At 36.5% G+C, this 21,978-nt stretch overlaps 1 protein-coding gene across 5 annotated transcripts in view; it reads left to right on the top strand.

Annotated features, from left to right (window-relative positions):
* CDH12 (cadherin 12) overlaps nucleotides 1–21,978 on the top strand; it is a 228,098-nt gene that overhangs the window by 158,367 nt on the left and 47,753 nt on the right. For all 5 annotated transcript variants that reach the window (XM_030504737.1, XM_030504743.1, XM_030504762.1 and 2 more), the window contains one exon: nucleotides 4,794–4,961. In XM_030504737.1, the coding sequence (XP_030360597.1) occupies nucleotides 4,794–4,961 (168 nt within the window). The remainder of the gene's footprint in view (nucleotides 1–4,793; nucleotides 4,962–21,978) is intronic.

Raw genomic sequence — 21,978 nt, 5'->3', positions numbered from 1 at the left:
CAGAAACCAGTAGAGTAACTTTGCACATGATTCAGTTCGAATAATTGACTAGTTTTTAAATGAATTACAATCTGTTGTAGAAACAAAAGAAATATGCTTCTCCAATCAGTCCTGGAAGATCAAAAATAGGTATACATTTAACATTTTTTCTTTTTCTTTTTCTTTTTTTTTTTTCCTATTTTATGTTTTACCATTTCTCTATAGCTAAAGCTTTATATGCTACATGCATTCTACTTTGGGGTTTTTTCCTGATGATTGAGTGTCTACATTCTTTTTTCTATTTTTACTTGCTGAACTTACAGTCAGAAATTCTCTGCAGTGACTGTTTTCCATATAGAGCTCATTTGAGACTGTGGAACAGCTAATCATCTCCTGCCATCTTCTTTTCCTGGGGCACAGTTGTTTGTTTGAAAGTACTGGATGTGTGGGCAGAAAAGAATACTACATTTAAAGAGACTAAAGTATTTGGGAGGTTGGTAGACATGTTAACTAGGTATCTTGTCCTGTATTTCCAAATGTCATTCTTGTTTCTATATTTAGTAATTCATTTAAGGAGCCAATAACCTACCTGGTGAATGCCATGCATTGTAACAAATCATCCTGATTTGTTACAGGAAGAGTTGTCCATATGCCCCTTCCAGCAAATAGTTTCTCCATCCAGTGAAGCTGTACTTGAATGTCAGATTGTGTGTTAAAGAGCCTTTATGCCTGATCAAGCAGTAGCTTTGCAATGAGAGCCTCATAAGGCTGTTAGTGCAATATCTCCAATGGGCACATTCCTTTGTCACATACTTAGCAGGAGATCGTATTGCAATTTGCAGTGAACGATTTTACTTTTCAAACTGGAATGGGACTTCTTCAAGTATCTGGGGAATTAGAAGGATTTGCCTTTATACTTATTTTTTTATTTCAGTTTTGTAAAGAATGAGAAGGAATTCAATGGCAAGAAAAACCTTTACTGGAGCCACAACTGGAGTTCTAGTACAAATTTCCAGGGGTGGGGGGTGAGGAGTTATTAGTACTTGAAGAAGAACTTTTTTTTCCTGTGGCACTTTGACTTGCTGTATCATATCACGAATTACTCCTGGGCAGATTCCAACTGGACACAGAGGAAAATTTTTCACAGTGAGAACAATCAGCCATTGGAACAATCTCCCCAGGGAAATGGTGGATTCCCCAGTGCTGGACACTTTTAAAATTCGGGTGGACAGGGTTCTGGAACATCTAGTCTAGGTCATGTTTTGCCTAGAAAGGTTGAACCAGATCATAGAATCATAGAATGGTTCCGGTTGGAAAGGACTTTAAGAACATCTAGTTTCAACCCCCCTGACAAGGCCAGGGACACCTTCAGCTAGACCAGGTTTCTCAAGGCCCCGTCCAACCTGGCCTTGAACACTACCAGGGATGGAGCATTCACAGCTTCCTTGGACAACCTGTTCCAGTGCTTCACCACTCTCACAGTAAAGAACTTTTTCCTTATATCCAACCTAAATCTCTCCTGTTTAAGTTTAAACCCATTACCCTTTGTCCTATCACTGCAGTCCCTGATGAAGAACCCCTCTCCAGCATCCTTGTAGGCCCCCTTCAGATACTGGAAGGCTGCTATGAGGTCTCCACGCAGCCTTCTCTTCTCCAGGCTGAACAGCCCCAATTTTCTCAGCCTGTTTTCCTAAGGGAGATGCTCAAGCCCCTTTATTATCCTTGTGGCCCTCCTCTGAACTTGCTTCAGCTTCTTGAGGTCACTTCCAACTTGGTATTCTATGATTCTGTGATGATGTTTTCTCAAATCATTCCTGATAGGTGATAAATATTTACTCTGATATGAATCTAGTGCACTTAAAATAGTTTTTAACCTTTATGGGTCTGAATGCCCGTTTACTTCTCTTCTTTACTTCTCTTCTTTACTGACCTAATTTTTTGCGGTGCTTTGCTGGAAGTAAGCAAACAATGTGGAAGCAGGAGAGTTAGCTTTTATTGCTCTCACAGGAAGGTTAAATGCATTACAGTCTCTCCTAGGGAACAGCTGTTGGACTTAAGACATTTCAAGGCCTCAAATCTCATATGTAGGGTTTACCTTTTAATGCTATGAAATTGCTCTTCTGATTTCCGTGTGAGTTTTCTTTAACATAGAGCACTTCTAAAACACATAACCTCTCTTATCTTTCCTCTGTATGTTGTTCTGTTACTAAAATATCTTTTTGACAAACCCTCTATTTTCTGATATGTTTATGAGGTCAAAAATTTTATTTATGGCTAAACGTCTACAATTTCTTCGTAGACTCAGTATTGTAGTCCATATGCTAACCTTAGTTATATTCTTGAAATCCAAATTGGTATCAGTAGGAGTATCGATATTAATATTTATTCAGGAAGTTTTTCACAGAACTTGTATTTTCTCTTCCACATAAGTGGATCATCTCCTGTTGAATTACAGCTCAATAACCTTGCAAAGCATATCTTCTGGGCCAGGCCTCATACATCGTATTTTCAACTGTCAGGAGCCTCATCGAGACCATACTTTCCTGCATGTTTGCCATTGGTGACATTTGTAAAGAAAAAAAAACAAACAAACAAATGAAGTTATTCAGTTCTGGAGCTGAACAATATTTATTGTAAATCTTAAGGTAGAAGGATTTAAAAACACTCAACACCATTACATGCATGTAAGGCCTCTACATTATAATAAACCTTTGGCTTAAATTTTGGGTATTTTTCATGAAGCTGAAGCTGGAATAGCTGGAATACCAAAATTTGTAGTCCTTTCTTTCTGAGGGATTTTTGCCTCCTTTTTTTTTTTTTTTTTTCTGTTTTGCTGGTTAGACAACTAAATCACCTTTGTCCTGCTAATATGAACTGGTGATTTTGGTAGAAATAGTAATTTTCAGGGGGTTTTCTATACTTTTGAAATAGAATAGGTAGAAAAGAGAAAATTGCCTATGAACTGCTAGACATGAAAATTATTCTCATTGATTTTTTTTGCTGGAGACAAAGGGGTTTTTTTACAGAAAAATATATAGAGTGCCTTTATACTTGCAGGCAGGAATAAGCAGTGAGTGATTGGGAACTTTACTGCTAGACTGGTAGCTAATTCTTCATTTTCTGAAGACCATCTGGAATATTTCTGAGAAAGCCACTCAGTTGTACCTGAAACAGGTAGAACAATCAGAAAAACTGCATCTCCTGCTCACAACCTACTATCTGCCCATTTTCAGGTTTTTTCTACTTACTGTTATTTTGTATAGTATAACAAGGGAAGTCTTTAATTCTCATAGCTCTTTTCTCCTTAGAATGAGCATACCAAGGATGTTATAAAATACTGAGGAATATACAGTCTTCACAATGCTAAAATATGGATTAAGAGATTCAAGAGAAAACCTAGTAATGTTCATCCTAGTTACAAAAAGTTTTTTGTTGTTTTGTTTTTTTTATGAATATCATGTGAATATGAACAAATTTTTAGTTTTAAAAGTCAAGATTTCTGTCTAGAACAAACTATGCATGCCATGCTGAAGTGCAAAATAATAATGTTGTTTTTATCATTATCAATGTCACAAATGAAGAGAAACTGTTACACAGTTCAATTCAATGGGAATTTTGAATAGGTGCCAAAAATAGCAGATTTAGGTCAAGTTATTTCTAGACTCTGAACAAGTACTATAAGCTAGCAGTTCTATTCTTACTTGTTAACACAGCAGCAGTTAGTAGCTATAAATAAAAGAATGACCCTTAAAGTTATTTCTTATAATTCCAGACCCGTTATATCACCAGGGGGAAAAGACTGCTTTTAAACCCAAATGGTTTAATACTAGAAAATAATATTTTCTAATTCAATAATAATTTAGAAGAGAAGTATGCTTCCAATTTTTTTTAAAAATAATTCCGATTATTTTTCAATTGTGCATGCTGTCTGCACCAACCTGCACCTAGCTATTTTCTGAAAACTACTGCTGAATATGTAGCATTTTGCAATATAATATGCACTTGTAAAATTTTGACAAAGAAATGCATTTTCTCCTATACATTTATTTTCAAAAGAAAGGCTCGAGTGTCCAAAACCTTATAGCTTGTTATGTTATCAGCTAATCCTATGATCATTAATACCCCTCTCACTCTCTGCAAGTCTGTTTTTTATCATTTACATTATTAACATATCAGAAAGGACATTATGACATACCTATTTAGACATCAGCTATCCAAAATCACTGAAGATTTAGAGTCATTTAGGTAATGACTTACCATGATATTTTCATTACATTTCTTTAAGGAAACTTTTATAGTTTTATTGGTTTTCATTGCATCTACATGCTATATCAAGAAAACTTTCTCAAGTAAAGGAGAGTCTTCTAATGAAGACCTCATTTTGTATAGAAGGGATATTGTCTTGCCCTACAGTAGCTTAATGGCAAGTGACTGGTTGAAACAATTGAAGATGCAGTCTCTGAAATGCATTGCCACCTTTTCCTACATTGCCCTGTTCTGCATAATGCAGCATTCTTCAGTCCTGATGTGACAAACCTATGCTCACACCATTCACTTCCCTAGTGAAAATGAACCATTCTCTTTCAGCAGATCATGTATTGATTGAAAAGACACAGCACTCATTTTGAATGGTTGAATAGCTGACAAGCACACTCCTGAAAAGCCTGAGTGATTCACATGTTTCTGTGTGAGCTCCTTTCTTATGGACCCTTTAGGAAGAATTCCATTCTTGGTCCAAGACATCCAGTATTAAAATGTAATAGTAGACAATTACAGCCCTTTGTTTACTTTCTCTTTCCCATTTCTCCTTGTAGGTGTAATAAGAACAGCTTTGCCAAATATGGACAGAGAAGTGAAAGAACAGTATCAAGTTCTAATTCAAGCCAAGGACATGGGAGGACAGCTGGGAGGACTAGCTGGTACTACCACTGTAAACATTACTCTCACGGATGTCAATGACAACCCACCCAGATTTCCTAAGAGTATGTTGTATTCCAAATGCACTAATTTTAAAATAAGCATGACGGAAAGTATTAATGTGAAAAATTAACATATTCCCCTTAAGATAAGGAATTAAGATCCAGGAAGAATAGTATATGATGAAAAAAAAGTCAGAATACACTCTTGTTTTTTAAAATAATATAAAGCTCAATTTGAAAGTAAGAATTTTGAAGGTGTAAGAGGAAATATATCATCATTCCACAGGACCAGCCTGAGCCTAAGAATTCATCTCATTTACATTTTAGAAATTATATGGTAAATACTATTTTGTCAAGGGAAACTGGATGACACCCTTCGAATGATGGAAGGTCATTACAATGAGACTTCCAGGTACCAAAGACAGAACTGGCTCACACTGAGCATTGTTCTTATGATAATTTAGGAACACATTTCTTACACTTCTTGGCCCAGAAGATTGTATCTGTCCTTGAAAACACTTATAGCCTCAAAATAGTGGTCATCCACTGACAATTTATAACATTTCATATCAATTAGTTTAAATGAAGCTTTTCAGAAATATGCTAATATAAAGCATTTCATAGTCTGTTTATGATTAGCAGGATTGTCACTTACTGCTCTCCTTTGGTTTACAGAAGTTTTGTATATTCTGTACCTTGGAAATGCAGAGACTAATCAAGCATAAACCTTGATAACTATGCCAAAACAATTAGCTGCTAAAAGTTATTAGTAAGGGAAATTCATATCTGAACATTTGTGTAAATTTGCAGCAAGATCATGGCTGCTTTTTGCTTTGTATTTCTTTTCTTGCATGTGAATTGTAATTCAACTTTAAGTATTATAAATGCTCTTTAGGTACCAAACCACACCTGAACTTTACGGTTTTCTGTCATATAAGAATTCTTTTCCTCAGTACAAAAATATATTGCATTTCTGCAGGCATGTAAGAATGACCATGTTGAGACAAAGATCCATCTAGCCCTGCCTTCTAACATTGACATCTAGAAGATATACATAAGAATAAGCCAAACAATATTCCAGAACATTTCCTCAGTTTCTAACGATTATTAGCCCAGATGGTGTCTTTGTGTTTAACAGCCAACAATGAAGTTTCTTACAGCAAGTTGCCCATTGCTTTGAAACTTACGTAAAATTTCAAGTCCACAACATCCTATGTTAATGAGTGCACAGATTAATCATGTATTGCACAACAGCTTCGCCTCATTTGTTTTGAATCTGTCCCTACATAGAATTCAGAAAGCGTTGCAAAATATGACCTTTATTTATAAAAACTGTGTTGACTTTTTTTCAGTACAGATTTTCTCTGTGAGTCCATTAATCCTGCTCCTACTGTTTTGCCCCATGCATGTTAGTCATATCCATCCTTACCTCCTTTGAGCTCCCTGGAAATCTTTGAAGGAAAAAATCAGTGTTCTATTAGCTCCTTCAAGCCTTCTTGTGCCACAGTGGCTTGAAGCAAAATATTACACATCGTAGTTCACTTATTTCATCCTTCAGGCTCTTGGGCATGTAACAGCTAATCCCAATGATTTGTCACTGTTGCATCTGTTCGTTCCACAACTGCTTCTATATCTAATTTAACCTTCTCATGAGTCCCTCATAAAGAAGGGACAGAAAAATTCCCCAGCTATTTTACAATGAACACAAACAAAAAAATGTATGAAGTTAAACATTTGTGATTTTACCTTCTCTGAGCACTTCTGTATCTCAATTTTGGGTTGGCTTTACACAGTTGCCCTCAGGCTTTTGCTTCCAAATGTCTTTAAAAGACAATTATTATTAGCTTGTTTGCCAGAGATTTGTTCAAACTTGTTTTTTATCTTCTTTGGTTATGGTTTTATAGATAAAGCAAATTTTATGGTTCTTTCTATTGTCCTCCCTGAGACACAACTTCATTTCTTTGAAAGATGTGTTCTTGCTTTTATTAGCTATGTTGTTTACCCATATAGACTTGTTTTTTAATGGGTGCTGTGCATTTGCTATGGGCCTTCAAAATGGTGTCCCTAGCTAGCATCCCCACCACTCACAATGATTTAACTGTCTCAGCTATCACATTCAGATGTTCTATAGCACTATCCCTCAGTTTTATTGATTTTCACTTTTTTAAAATAATTTTTTTATGTAGCAGAATACAACCATCATGTAATTTTGGCTCTTACTGATCCTGAACAGATATTGCATTTAAGCTTATTATTGTTGCTGTAAAATTTAGAACTAAAGAACTTTTCCTGGCTAGCTAGTGTTAATTCTGTTCTCTAGATTTGACTTAGAGCTTCCTTTAAGAACCACAGTTATTCCTTCACTGATAAGACTTTCTTTACCTTTACTGTGTATTTTGCTCCTTGCTGCTGCGCTGCCTGACTGATTTTCTTCTTTCCCACAGATTTCGAACATACCTATTATGCTGATATTCTTGTGTACCATTAGGCATTAAAGCTACCCATACTAGTTCAAATGTTAACCCTTGGCTTTATATTGTGGCTTTCTTTCTGCTCTTTACAGGACCCTAGTTTGATTCTGTATGGTCTACCACTTCTGCATTTCCTGCTGGGCTACCATCACCTTCAGTGAAGAATGCAGAATTCTCGTGACTGCATCCTTTCTCTGAACTGTGTGCTTTTACATATTTTTTAGTTGTATGCTTCCAACACCTGAAAATTTGCCTGAACTTTTATCACATAGATAAATTCTTAAACTTTCTGATGCCTGTTTTTCCTATGGCCAAAATGAATTTTGTATATTCTCTGTGGACACCCATTCTTTAGCAAGTGCCCCTACTTGCCAGTAATGTGAATCCCTTCTCCTTACCCTTTTTTTTCAGACAGGCATTTAAAGCTTTGCCTTTCCATTTTTGTCTCACAGATTGTACATAGTGAGACATTTTCAGATTATGCTACTGTGAATGTCCTTAACTTCAGCTTTCGCTTGCCAGCCTAGATTTCATGCCTAAGACCTCTGTCCAGTCTTACCTTATTTTGTCAGATGACCTACAGCCACCAGCACCTCCTTGCATTTCCTGACATCCTGTCGAAACACTTGTGAGATGCTCCAGTTCTGGTCAACAAGCAAATTATCACAGAAGGTCTCTTTGAACCAGCATTCCCACTGTCCATTCCCACTGTCCTCATCCTTAGTGCTTGTTAAACTGCCCACTGCTGCAATCTGCTCCTTCCTTTCAGCTGGAACCCCTGATGCTGGAAAAGTACCACAGCTGCCAGAGGAAATAGCGTAACTGCCTGGAAATTGAAAAACTCAGTGCTCTGGCAAATTCCTTGGGCCCAGTGCTCTTTCCCATGTCTAATTTTCAGTTGTAGATTTTACTTTACTTGCTGTTAAGGGCCTTACTTATTTTCTATTGTATGCTTTCAACTACTATGGTGTTGCAAAAATACACAAATCAGTTTTAAATTCATAGAGTAATCATGTAACATATCATCTTCGTTGAAAAAGATAGCCTTGAGGTCTCATTTAGTGCATGCAGTGCAGTTATGACTTCTTTGCCCAATTGTTGCTATGAAGGAGCAAAAAAAAAAAATCACAAGAGACCAAGCTTGTCCTGTGCTTTGCATGCTAATAGGGTTAAAAAACTTTTCTTTCTATTATATCAAATGTCACAGAAGCTGAATTAGAGCACAGAATAGCATTGGAGGTTTGTGCTGATATTGAAAATAATAAACATTTAGCATGGCTTATAAGCTAAAATGTCTCCATACGGAGGCTCCAGTGTATTGGAACAAGTTTGGTCAAGGCAGACCTGAAACATTCTTTTTTGGGGGATGTGTTACAGGCTACAGATTTATATTCTTGTAAACTAAGGACTTCATCTTAATCAAAATAGTAAAAGAAAAAATCCTGATCAATGGGGATTTACTTAGCCAGTCCCATTTGATTAAGCAATATGTGAGATGATGTATAGTGGGCCTGAAATTAACAGAGACAAAAAGCTAATTACAACTAAACAAAAATAATTGACAGAAAAAAGTTGAATATTAATTTTTTCTCTTATAGTAACTGTATTTTTCAGTTTTGCTCTTTGAAAACATTGCAATAATTCAGAGTAACTTCCTGCCAGAAAATGGAGTTTGTAATTTGCTTGACTACTATAGCTAAAAGGATAGCGGATGGAATTTTAATTTATGTGAAAATAAGCCTTTAAAATCAGGTCCAGGTAAGTTCTAAGTTCAGGCCTGGTAAGACCTAAAAAGTCCTCACTGTTGCTGGGAGTTGAGACCTCCAGTATGACATTACTCATTGATGGTCAAAAAGCCAGGAAATCCAAGTGCAGGCTGAAAAGAAGGCCTGAAGGTCCTTTAACACTAACTGCTTCAGGGCAAATGTTTACCATCACATAATCAGGACCAGTTTCTCAAAGGGGTTATACCAAAGATGCCATGCTATAGACTACCTTATCAAGTAAGAAGATATTAATTATCACAGAATAAAATTTAAATTTATTTTCTGAATTCAGTTATGCTAAAAAAAAAAAAAAAGATTTCACAGCAGAAGTGCAAGAACATAGATTATTAATACTTGGAAGAAGCTACATTGATTAATAATACATTACAAGCTTGCCAAAAAAGTGTAACACAGAACACCTTTATCTCATCGAGAGTCCTTTAAGGAGACAGGCAGGTTTGGATTGGGTATAAGCATCCAGTGATGAAAAACCACTGACTATCCTGCTGAACATGGAATTTTTTATTTAGAACCTGTGCTTTTGAACATATTCAGTGGGGAACTCCCACCTTGCGTGTCTCATAGTAATGAGGAATGTAACAAAAGGGAAACCTCTAAACACTATATATTTCTGTCAGAGTTCTTTGACCTGCAGGTATCTGTTGGCCCACATTTTGGAAAACTGAGACACTTCAGAAAACTGATATTTTCTCTATAGCTAGAAGGAAAAATGAGTTGGATTTATTTTATTAGTAGAACTTTATTTCCAAAGGTTTTTTACATATGTCTTGCTTAACTCTTCATTAGTACACTGACTTTCTGCATTACTGGGCATGTTTCCTTGTTAAAGATAGAACTTTTTCATAAATATTAAAATAAATGTTGGATACCAAAGTTTTATTCTTGCCAAAACCTGAAAAAATAAGTCAAAGACTGAAAGTGAAAGTACATTTCCTATTATATTTCCTATCATAGCAACGATGTTCAAGCAATTAAATGAAAATTTGGTATAACACGACATTGCCTTTGAATAGAGAAGAATGGATAAAAGCTGTTTATCTGTAGGCATCCTGGTCCAGAAGGGAACTGATGGCCTTTCTCTCTCAGCTGCTCACATACACAAGAGCTGGTTAAGTAAAAAGACAGTTCTTTAAGTAAAAAGACAGGATGTGCTGATCCTTCCTAGAAGTTAATTGGTCAAACTGTTAACTCATCAAGCGTTAGACCTGTCTGAGCTAGCTGTATGGACAACTGTGGCTTGTTTCCAACCCTTAAAATAAGCTGCAAGAAAGAATGGATGGGTTGTATTTGCTTCAACATTTAAATGACAAAAACTGTAACATTACTTGGTATAAATTATACTTTATGGAATCAAACCAATTAAGTGAAGTGGTTGATTCATATTTTGTAAGGTTATTGTGCTTCAGTTTTCCTGTCTCATTCTTTTGTTCACTAATGACAGAGTGACTGTGAAAGCAATTTAGAGAAATAAACTCTTATATGCTTAGCAATAAAAGCACATGTGAATCATTTTAGTCAAAGGACTAGTATGTCTTTGTATTTTAATATGACAGAAATACATTTTAGAGGGTAAGGTCCTCGTATAGAAGAAATGCAATTGAATTTTAAAATTTATACAATCTTTATTCCAATATTAGCAAGTAAAAGATGATTCTCAGTTGTCTTATGAAGTCAGCAACAAGTTGGGTTTATTTTTAAGGTATGTATTTTTAAGGTTATGCTCCCTGACTTTACTTCTTCTTTTTTATTCAGAAGAACTATTTGGCTAAATCTATGTTTTATTATATAATTTCCAACTCACGGGAGAATTTTAGAGGAATGATTGGAAACTGTTTTTAATAGAAGACGAATTAAGATTTGGACCCAATACTTGAATTTTGTGTACTTGTGCATGTCTTGGCTTTAAAAAAAGAAGCTCTCTGATGGTTAGAAACCGTTATCTCGGGACTGTTTTGCAACCACCTTTAAAATATTCAGATGGCTCTAGACCAATGCCTAGACATCACAAGGGACATATTTTTGCTGTCATTTGTCTTTCCAGAAGCATCCCAGTGAAATCCATCAAGTTATTTTGCATAAAAGAGCATGGCAAATTTCCAGAAATGCTAACATGCTTGGAAACAGAAATGCATCTATTCATCTTTTGGTAATGACACCTTAAATAAGGCAGGGTTGAAAAATCATTCCTAGGACCTTGCACATCATCTGCCTGTAGAGATTTGCAGCTAACTGGATTTGGATTTCAAGAGTGGCCACTACAGAGCATTTCACAGAATGTATTAAAACCTCCCTGGAGACAGCAGAGGAAACAATGATCTTAAATAAAAAAGTCAACAAAACAGACAATTCAGAAACTGGAAAAAAATATAATCTTTCACTGATGCAATTTCGGGACTTTCAGTGCAAGTAAAAAAGACCTTTATAAAAGAGGGCTAGCCCTTTTTTCTCTTTGTTATATAACCTTTGCATGCTACCTGATGATCCATTATCTGGATCATCTATTATATAGATCTGTTATCTATTTCACAATTATGATATTAGGAATAGAGTTTGCATATTATTATCCTTTAGATAGCATCAGTGATTATTTATTGGTTCATATCATATTTTAATAGATTTACTTTCAAGTACTAACGTCTATAGAAATATTTTGAAAAAAAGACAACCAAGTAAGTGCTGAATTTGGAATAGCCTGCTTACACATACTTATGCGTACCCACTCTGTAGATTTAAAAATCTTGTCATAGTTATTTATCTATATATTCTGGGAAGCTTAGTACAGCACAGAAATGGCACACACCCTATTTAGCGAAGGTTTTACTAAATAAAAGGAGGTAAATTTTGTTTACTTGGTAGACTAAATGTGGCTGATTCCGTTCATGTTTCTTTGAACCGGTCTTGCTCAGATTTTATTGCAAAATTGGGTTCAGATGCAGAGTGCAATTAAAAGGTGTTCTGGTCCACATGAGGTAGAAAGAAAAATCTTTCAACCCACTGCTTTGGATGAACGGCCCATGACATAGAAGTTCCTCAGATAATAGTATCTGTTTTTAAAGATTTCAGGAGAATACAACACAGATCCCATCCAGTAGTAACTTAGGCATCTACAGAAAAGGACTGTATGATTAACAAATTATTCAGTTCGGTAACCTAAAAGATTAAAATAATGAAAGCGGAGGTTCTGATGAAAGAAAAAAAGAAAAAAAAAGAAAAATAAGGAAGATTCGCTAGAAAAATTACTTGGGATTAAGGCTCAGAGCTCTGAACTGCCTAATTAAGTATTTTAACAAGTCTATCCAGCTTTCTGGGAAGCTATTCTACCCACTGCAATTTAGAAAGGGAAGTATGGTTTCTCTTGGTACTCATGTTAAAAGATGTTGTGCTTTGTATACAGCACTTGTATCTTCGTTGGCTCTCGGAATGAAAATGCGTCCATCGTTCATTGATTAAAGAATGTGCCTGGCAGACCAGATGCCTTCATTCAGTTCCAGCAGCTAATTACTTATTTAATACCAAATGGGAGATACTTACACAGGACAGGTGGACAGATTCATTGCAACTAGCCTGCAGGCAGTAATTAAGTTAGAGACAGAGTCAGGGCTTGCTTTGAATTAGAAAGGGAGGGAAGGTTGAATCGTGGTCTACTCCGTAAAACAGAAATGGAAAAAAATACCAGCTTAGTTTTGTAAACCAAGCTTAAATCTTTCAATGTCAGAAAATATTAAGGAAGTCTGACTTCCATTTACCTGTGAGTTTTGGGTAAAACAGAGCTGTATTTTTGAATTGAACATTTGTATTTTAACCAACTATTTGGAGGAGTGATGGAAGACAGGAATGCAAAGACTCCCGAAACGGGCTCATGCAATTGTAAGCCAATCATGAAACCAGCAGCCATGCAGAGGTCATTGTAATTTTGAATTGTAATACCAGTGAGTTGCTTAAGTACAGCTTTAACACCAGAAAAACAATAGTCATATCAGTATGTGAATAAATACTAGCACATCAATATTTGTTCAATGCTCTTACAGAATCATAGGACGACCTAGGGTAAGTCTTCTTTAATCCAGGTTCCTTCTAAGTCTCACACCTCTGTACCATTGGCATCTCTGCTTCCACTTCCTCTGTCCTTCTCTTTTCTCCTCACCCTGTCTATCCCTACATTCAACATGCATTCCTGGGGGAAGGAGTCTTACTTCTCCCAAAAGAGACACAACTTTGTAATTGATTTCATTTTCATCTTATAACTACAGTGTGGCCATCGTCTCCTTCTCCTCCACAAGTGTTTTGGTCTCCCTAATAATAACACTGCTGAGACAATTAATCCTTTGTTGGTTCACTGCTAGCTCTGAGACTCTCCACATTTTGCTATACTGAGATCATGAGTCTTCACCATCTCAGATAGATAAGCTCTTTACAGTTCTATCTTGCCACTACACTGTAACACAGTTTAGTTACCATTGCCTGCTGTTTCTATTTGACCCGAGTTAGCTGCATGTTTGACAGCTGGTCATAAAAAAGCCTCTGTACTTTTTTTCTGCACCACCACTTAATCAGTGCAATTATAGACATTTTTACATAGAATAAAAGAAGGTATACAGTGGCTCATATTTTGCTTTGAAGACTTGAAAAAGGACATGAAAGTGTTGGGGAAGGTTCCTGGACATTTAAACCATCTGTACTGTTAGCTTTAGCACATTCACTGGCCACAGTTTTGACCAACACCAACTAAAGCTTTCTCGGTCAAATTCAGGGCATTTTTGAAATTAGTACAGGTCAGGAACTATTCTCTGAAGTCACTTTCCAAGAAGCTGACCTATTTTGCTGTGGGTAAAAGAATTTAATGACATGGAAATAGGTCATTCTATACTGGCTAGTTCTGGGCTGTGGAGTACAGTCATAGCTCTCTTGAGCCTATGCTTTGCAATCCAGGCCATACAGCCCACCTTGGGTGACAGCAGCTGACAGTTAAGTAGGCTTCTGTTACTATTTGTTTGTGAGCAACATAAAGAAGTTAACATAACATTCATCATCTACGTAGATTTCTATTTACACTTATGCCAACTTTCTCTTATACTTTTATTATTCCTTTCTGCATCAGAATTCTTGAAGCACATTCAGGAAGAGCTCATTTGCTCCCAAAAGTGAATGTAGTCTTAGTAAAAGCTCCCTAGAAATGTTTTGGGTTTTTTTGGTAGCTGTCACTGTTGCATGCTTGATCATAAAGCATCTTGAAAGTGAAACATGTGATTCAGACTGGACAATGACCTAAAACCCAACCAAAGCATGATATTTTGTAAAAAAAATAAAAAAAAGAGAAACTGGAGGGGAGAAATACTCGGTTACCATAGATTCTCAAAACACTAAATGCTTAGTAAGATTTGTCTGCTACACTTACATTGGTTTTAAAAACTTCTCAAGAAAGTGTAACTAGTAAAGACTATCCTTAGAGGGTTGTTTGGAGTACTGATGGGATGAAACAAAAACCTCCTTAAAGCTCTAAACTGAAAGAGACTGAACCCTCAGCTTCAAAACAGAGCATGAAGCAAATATAGCTATTTCTTGGTACAATTCCATAACAAATGAAAAAATATAGGTAATTTGTCACTAGGTAAAATGTAGTGCTCTGATTGCACAGTAAGCAATAGTCCAAGAAATACCAATAAGAACAACTGTGATTAGAAGTTAAATATCATCTACTGGTCATAAAATTCTGTTTTTAGTCTGCATTTACCCAATTCATTTTCCCCCTATCACCAAGTTTAAGGGGTAATTGATCATTAACAGCAAGATTTATAGGTCAGTTGTTTTTAAACACATCATTATCATCATAGTAGATTATTAAAATTTATTAATTCTATTTTACATCTGCTATCTTCTGTATAGAAGTGTAAACAAATATGGTTCATAGAAATTCAACAAACTTTGGCAGGATTCATGATATACATTCATTCTACCCCAATGTGTTTTCTGTGGGGAGCACTGAAGAAATTATTCATTCAAAACACAGAGAGTATTTAGATTGGATGCATGAAATTATCCAGAGTAACCTCGGCATGGCTTAAAAGCACCATGCATCTCCACTTACTTTCTGATACTGAAGAGATTTAACAGGCTACAGATTTAACAGCATGGGGTTGCCTTGCAATGCCTTGAGAACTGGTTGCAGAGTGACTCACAGACTACAGTGTCACTTGCTGCATCACTATCATTTCTGGCAGCATCTGCCTTTTTCCCCAAGGCCTTCTGTCTAAGTAAGAAATCAACACAGCCTTTCTGCTTCTGACCATGTTGGGCTTGCTTTTTGAAAAACTGGAGGCTACAATGCGGTAAGAAGTGAAAGAGACCATATGTAATTCTCTAGTTATAATCACAATAGTTTAGGCTCATGATTTCCAAAAACACCTAACAACCACAGCTGTAGTCAGATTTTCAAGACTATTCCACTCCTTGAAGAAGCATTAAATGGGATGCCCAAAAAGTGCTTGCCACAGTCCAAAGGTTCCTACTGACAGCAGTAGGAGCTGCAGACACCAGCTTTGAAACTGCCTTCTCTGAGTCCAAAATACATGTTTAGTTGAATTTTTGCATGAAGGAAGCTATAAAAATAAAGTAACAGACATATGCTAGAGGAACTCTTAAGTTTTCTGTCGAATTCATGATGGGTTTTTTTTTTCAGATTTCATTGCAAAAGGAGTAGTATTTATATAGAGATCTCACCTTTAAACACTTAAATTGGAAGACTTTTGATAAGTTGATCATACTTGCTGTAAAGTGGAAGAGACTACAACTGTGAAGCCATTTGACATACTATTGTATCATTATTTTTTAGTCTATATCACACATTAAATCACAAGTATTTTAAGGAAACTGCATATAGTAAACCAAAACTTACAACAAAGATCGGTAAACTATTATGCACTTATACTTGATGATTTAAATTTTTTGTCTTTAAAAATAGTAATTTTCTGCTTTAGACTGTGCCAGCATGGTAAAGAAAAGTAATATACATAAAATGTACCCAATGAGCATGTGAAAATGAAAGCTTCACAGGGAGTCTTCTGAGTAGTACAAATGTTGAGTATGTTTTGTTTAGGTGATTTTAGGCATGTAACTCAGGTGTGACTTGGAGGACTAAAGATAGGGACCTAATTTCTTTTGTTGATGGAGAGAAAAATGATTTTTCCAATACAGATGATTTAGAGCACTTGGCTTAGATCCAAAAGTAAATGGTTTGACCATATACTACAAAGTAAATGAATTGTAGTAAAATTGTGTTTATTATATTTTGTGCCAGAGTAATAAAGAAAATGTGAAAAAGCTCCTGCAAGATATTTAAGAAGCAGAGATGTTAAGCAGAGCATTACAAACTCTGTGTCCCATCCTCAGCAATATACTTTTCATCATGTTAATGTTTCACATATATCATGCAATTTAAATTTTATAGAGGGAATAAGTGTATTGATTTATTTCATGGTGATGGTGTGATCACCAAAATATTACCAATAGACCTACCTGATAAATGCCAATTACATGCTGCCTGAGATTCTGAAAAAGGAAAGACATTTTCTCCTGAAAAGTATCCCTGTTCTATCCAGAAGACATGCTACACCTTGATAATTCTTTGTAACTACTACATAACTTACATAAAAACATTTCATTCAAGCTTTTAGACTATACACCCCAAAATTATTTTTCTTATGGTGTTTTGGACTACTTCTTTTGTCTGGTAATAGTTTCTTAATCAGTAGGCTGGATATTAGCAGACCAGTTCTTTATTGGTTATGATGCATAATGGAGCTGATTATCTAGAACTGGTTTTCCACGTAAGCTGTTAGAGATCCAGGAAGCATATTGCCTAAGACAAGAACACATTGACAAAGTCAGACGTTGCACAGATGACCATTTAGCCACTGATTTTCTGTATAGCAAGATCAATGGAAGAGGAAGTAATAATGGTGGGATCTTTCCTATACAGTAATAACAACGTAATTAAAGTAGTTACTCAGGAACTTGTTCTTGTGATTTAAGCCCAGCTGGTAACTCAGCACCATGCAGCTGCTCTCTCACCTCACTTTCCTTCCTCCTCCCCCCCTCCCTTCCCTGGGCAGGGTGGGGAGGAGAATCAAAAGAATGTAAAATCTGGGGGTTGAGATAAGAACAGTTTAGTAACTAATGTACAATATACTACTACTACTACTAATAATAATAATAATGATAATGGAAATAACAAGGGGAGAAAATAGAAAACTAAAAGAGGAAAGGAAAAACGATAAACACAAGTGATGCACAATGCAATTGCTCACCACCTGCCAACCGATACCCAGCCTGACCCAAGCAGGGTTTGGTCCCTTCCAGGTAACTTCCCCCAGTTTATATACTGGGCATGACATGCTGTGGTATGGAATACCCCTTTGGCCAGTTTGGGTCAGGTGTGCTGTCTCTGCTTCCTTCCGGCTTTCTGTGCCCCTCCTCACTGGCAGAGCATGAGACTGAAAAGTCCTTGATCAGGGTAAGTTACTTAGCAACAACTAAAACATTGTTGTGCTATCAGCATTGTTCTCAGACTAAAGTCAGAACGCAGCACTGCGCCAGCTGCTAGGAAGACAAGTAACTTTATTCCAGCCGAAACCGGGACACACTTGTCTTGGTCTCTTCAGCTTGTCAGAATTCCACTCCATATCATCTAGGAGAAACCCCTCATTATAAACTTGAGGAAGTTCTAGAAATCAGCATTTTCTTCCCGTCCTAGTAAAACCATGCCACCATACGAAAGAAAATTTAAGATTCTTCAAAGAAATTTAAGTATTATCCTTGCCTAGGTATTAGGACACACATTTGAGTGTCTGTGGCTCTAAACAATTGTCTCTAAAATAATTTCTGCACTATGTTGTTAAAGACAATATTCTGTATTGTCTTTGCTACCCCCAGCACTCTTTGGAGACAGAAGCTGTGGGTCCAAATATCTTCAGCTGAGAAAATGAACTGGCATTTCCCATTTCCTGAACCCTTGGTCCAACAAAGGGGATATTATGCTCTGTGGAATTAGTCTCTGACATGCAATGAGGAGGTTTATGTTGAGAAAGCTTTATGACAACAACTTATCACTGGAAAAAAACAGCACATGATTAAACTGAAATTTTTCAGTATACAAAAATTATACCAGGTATGATGAACCTTTTTTTTTTCCCCCCTTTAGGGAAAGAGGAAAGAGGATGGCCTCAAAAACTCAGTCTTCTAGCTCACCTGAGGGGCTGACAGAGTCTGGGGAAGCTCCATCATGTGGATTACCCTAAACTTGGGCAGGATCAAACTCAAGTGTGTTTTTGCTTCTGCTTATTTTCCCTTGAAGAACTGGGGACCCTTGGACATCCAGGATCTTTGCAGTCTCGGGAAATGTAGCTCTTGCTAGGTGTGGACTTTGGGATCCACAGCAGAGAAACAGGAATTTTTTAAGAATGGTTATGCTCTATATAATGAGGCCATAAACCCTAACTCAGAGCAGTGAGTCTGAGGATGGGAGAAGTTTTACCAGCCTATGCCAGGTCATGTGTGACCTGCATCAGAGCACATGGTGACAAAGCCTGGCCTTTCTCTTTCCTGCACAAGATCTCAGCCCCCTGTAGTGCAGAGTTGCATCTGGGAGAGGCACATGCTGTGCTAAATCTCATCTTCCCAGTTTTAGGAGCATGTACATCAGATGCCACTAATTATTAGGCTGATTAGCTGTAGCTGATGTAACAGGTTTAGTATACTAAGTATCTGCTTGTATTTACACTATCTTTTCTTTTGCCTATAAACATGCTGTTAAAACACCAGCAGGTATATGTGAACTGTTGTCTTTAGATTCTTCCTAAATGGACAGAAATCAGTGCCCTTATAACCTGGCCAGGACAAAAACTGAAATGCCTTGGTAATTTAAGGTAACAAGAATATTATCATATACATAATTGATTTTTTTTATTTTTTTTCTCCTGAGAAAACATTAAAGATTTAGATCAAAAAGAAATAAATTACTTTATTTCAGTGTGGTTGCTTATAAGATTCATGCTGTCACTATTAACTGCAGTGCAATACTTTGACAGTTGCCAAAGACAACTGAAAAAAATACAGACAAAGAAAAAGCAGGAGAGGATAATCTTGCATACACACACTTGTATAGTGACAGATTAGAAAAAAGCTCAAATACCATTTACAGCTATTTGGGTGAAGGCCATTATGCATTTAGCTTGAGTCCTTAGATGCTAACCTGTGTTACCTTTTAAAACTTGTTTTGCTGATGAGAAGTAATGACGATTTTCATTTCTTCTTCTTATCGGAATTGAAAACCTTCTTGGTAAAATATGATGTACTCATGAATGGAAGGTGTAGAGAAAGAAAATTAAAAAAAACCCCAAACCTCTTTCAGTAAAACCCCAGAACAGCTTTTGAGCCTTAAAAAATAAAACTAATCTAATCATGTCAAAATAATTGTAAATGTATGCTGAATTTCAGTCAATATGACTGATTACCTGATTACCTGTCACTTACTGAGCTCTGATTTTTTTCCTGCTATGTGCTTTGGAACCATCTTTGTTTTAGAAACTCCGAGGCAGCATGTTAGCTCACTTCAGTTTCCTGAATGCTTATTACTCAGCTTTTGGGGCTGAGTAATAAGCCCTATCAGTCATTTCAGCCTAAAAGCTTCAACAGCATTATCATTCATTTATTTTTATCATCCTCATTGAAGCCGCTGAACCTGAAATGCTGAGGAACTTTCACATTTTGGAGTCGCTTAGAGACTATACAGGATTTATAAGGGAATGCCTGAATGCTTATGCTAAGCTACATAATCACTGTAGCTTAGCTTTCTCTAGTTTTGGATTCTCGGTTGGATTTTAAGTGTAATGTAAGTGTGAAGTGTTGTGTAAGTTAATCATGTCAACTGGCATATGACTTTTGGTGTTAAAAATAACTTCCCCCCCCCCCCACCTTAAAATTCCATTTAAAACAGAGTGAAAAATCTTGACCAGACAATATGCATTGCTACTATCTTTCCCATATGTGAAAATATTCTGACTTGCATGCAATATACATGAGTGAAGTCAGTAAAAAGGTAACTAGTTGCGGAGTCCAGTTTCATAATGCAGCCTGAGGGAAGAAAGGGCTTGCTCCTTTGGTAGATCCAATATAACTCATCCTTTACAAAAGCCAGCAGCAAACTTAGAAAACACATTTAAAAGAGGTTAATGCAAGCAGAAGAAAATATTTTTGCAGGCAGAGAAGTCATGTGACAATCTACAGAATTTGACTGTTTGAGAACTGTTTGAGCAACATAACCAGCTGCTGTGTAAGTTTGTCTGAGCTACTTGTTCCATCATTCCTAGAAGCTGCAGAGAACAAGATTTTTAGGACCTTTGGGGGTAAAAGGCTATTACTCAGGCCTGTTTTGATATACCTCTACAGCAAATGGAGGTAATAGTGTACGCAGGCAAAATAAGACAGTAAAAACTGAATAATGCTAAACTGTCACAGCAAGGCCACAGCAAGAAATAATGTCTTCTAGAAACAGAAAAATAAAAACCTACAAAACTGTCTTTCTGTTGCATTTCATGTGCAGCATGTATTGACCATTTCAAATGTCCTCTGTACAAGGATTATTTCCTGGGGTGAAAAAAAGATGGGTTTCATGCTATGCATTATATTCTCTCAAAGTTTTTCCCTGAGCTGGCAGCAATATACATTATTTGTTTTTACTTATTTTATTCTGAAAGTATATTGTCACACTAGCATCATTAACAGCTTCCATATGCTGTGAAGATAATATTACAGGAGGAAGATGGCTGTGTAATTACATACTACATTTCAGAGATCTGACTCTGGCAGAGTTGAAGATTACTTCAGAGTTTCAAATTAATCTGAATGACCCCATCTTTATTGCTGTTGAATTTCTGGAAGTGATTAAATGCCAAGTCATTGACAATAATTGATAAAAGCCTAAACAATCTGAAATGAGTAATGTAGTGTTTCTTTGACTCCATCTAAGTCCCATACACTTTACAGCCAGGTACAATGTTTTATAGAGAAATGTTTGTTTTAATGAATTTGAGTGCTCTTCAGTTGACTAAGAATAGCTCAACTAAGCAAAGAAGTAAAAATCCATTATCATATGCTTTTACATTTTATGTTCACTAAAACTGTGGCTGTAAAGAGCAAACACTGCAGCAATGATTTCTGTCATCCAATGTGAGAGTCTGTAAAAGACCTGAGTATCAGGGCTAAAACTATGTTGTGGAAACAAGACAAGGTTTGCCTTCAGGTATACTTTGCATACTGGCAGACAAAGGGAGGAAGCAGACAAAACAGATTTTTTCAGAGGCAATCAGATAATTATACAGTCCAAACTGCTAGCTCACAAAAGAGTAGGTTTGCTCCTAATCCAGCAGTGCTAATGTCATTTTTTCCCTCACCTGGATATATTGCAAAGCTGAAAAAGCTGACACAGCATGCATTGTGAGGAGATAATGACAAGCAACAGCATCTGCTGTTTAATTCAATGGCTGGATGTGAAAGTCATCTATCCTGCTGTTACACAATATACAACTTCTCAGAGCCTCATTTTGTGAAGAGGGACTGAACCACTACCAGGCAGAAATCTCAGAGAAATCCCCCTGATACACCTCGCACTAGTCATAGGTGCCTGTCCTGCTGTACTATTGAAAAAGAAGTGTATATGTCCTCCTATGTATTCACATGTAGAGGAACAGAAAAGGCCATTGCCAATGTTTTCCTGCACCAAAGAGGCTGTTGTTTGAGAGCTGTTGGAGGATGGCCCAGGAAAATGAA

This window comes from Strigops habroptila, chromosome 1 (assembly GCF_004027225.2).
Source record: "Strigops habroptila isolate Jane chromosome 1, bStrHab1.2.pri, whole genome shotgun sequence".
Taxonomy (NCBI): domain Eukaryota; kingdom Metazoa; phylum Chordata; class Aves; order Psittaciformes; family Psittacidae; genus Strigops; species Strigops habroptila.
Note: the sequence above shows the minus strand (reverse complement) of the source record. Positions and strands in the feature narration are given on the sequence as shown.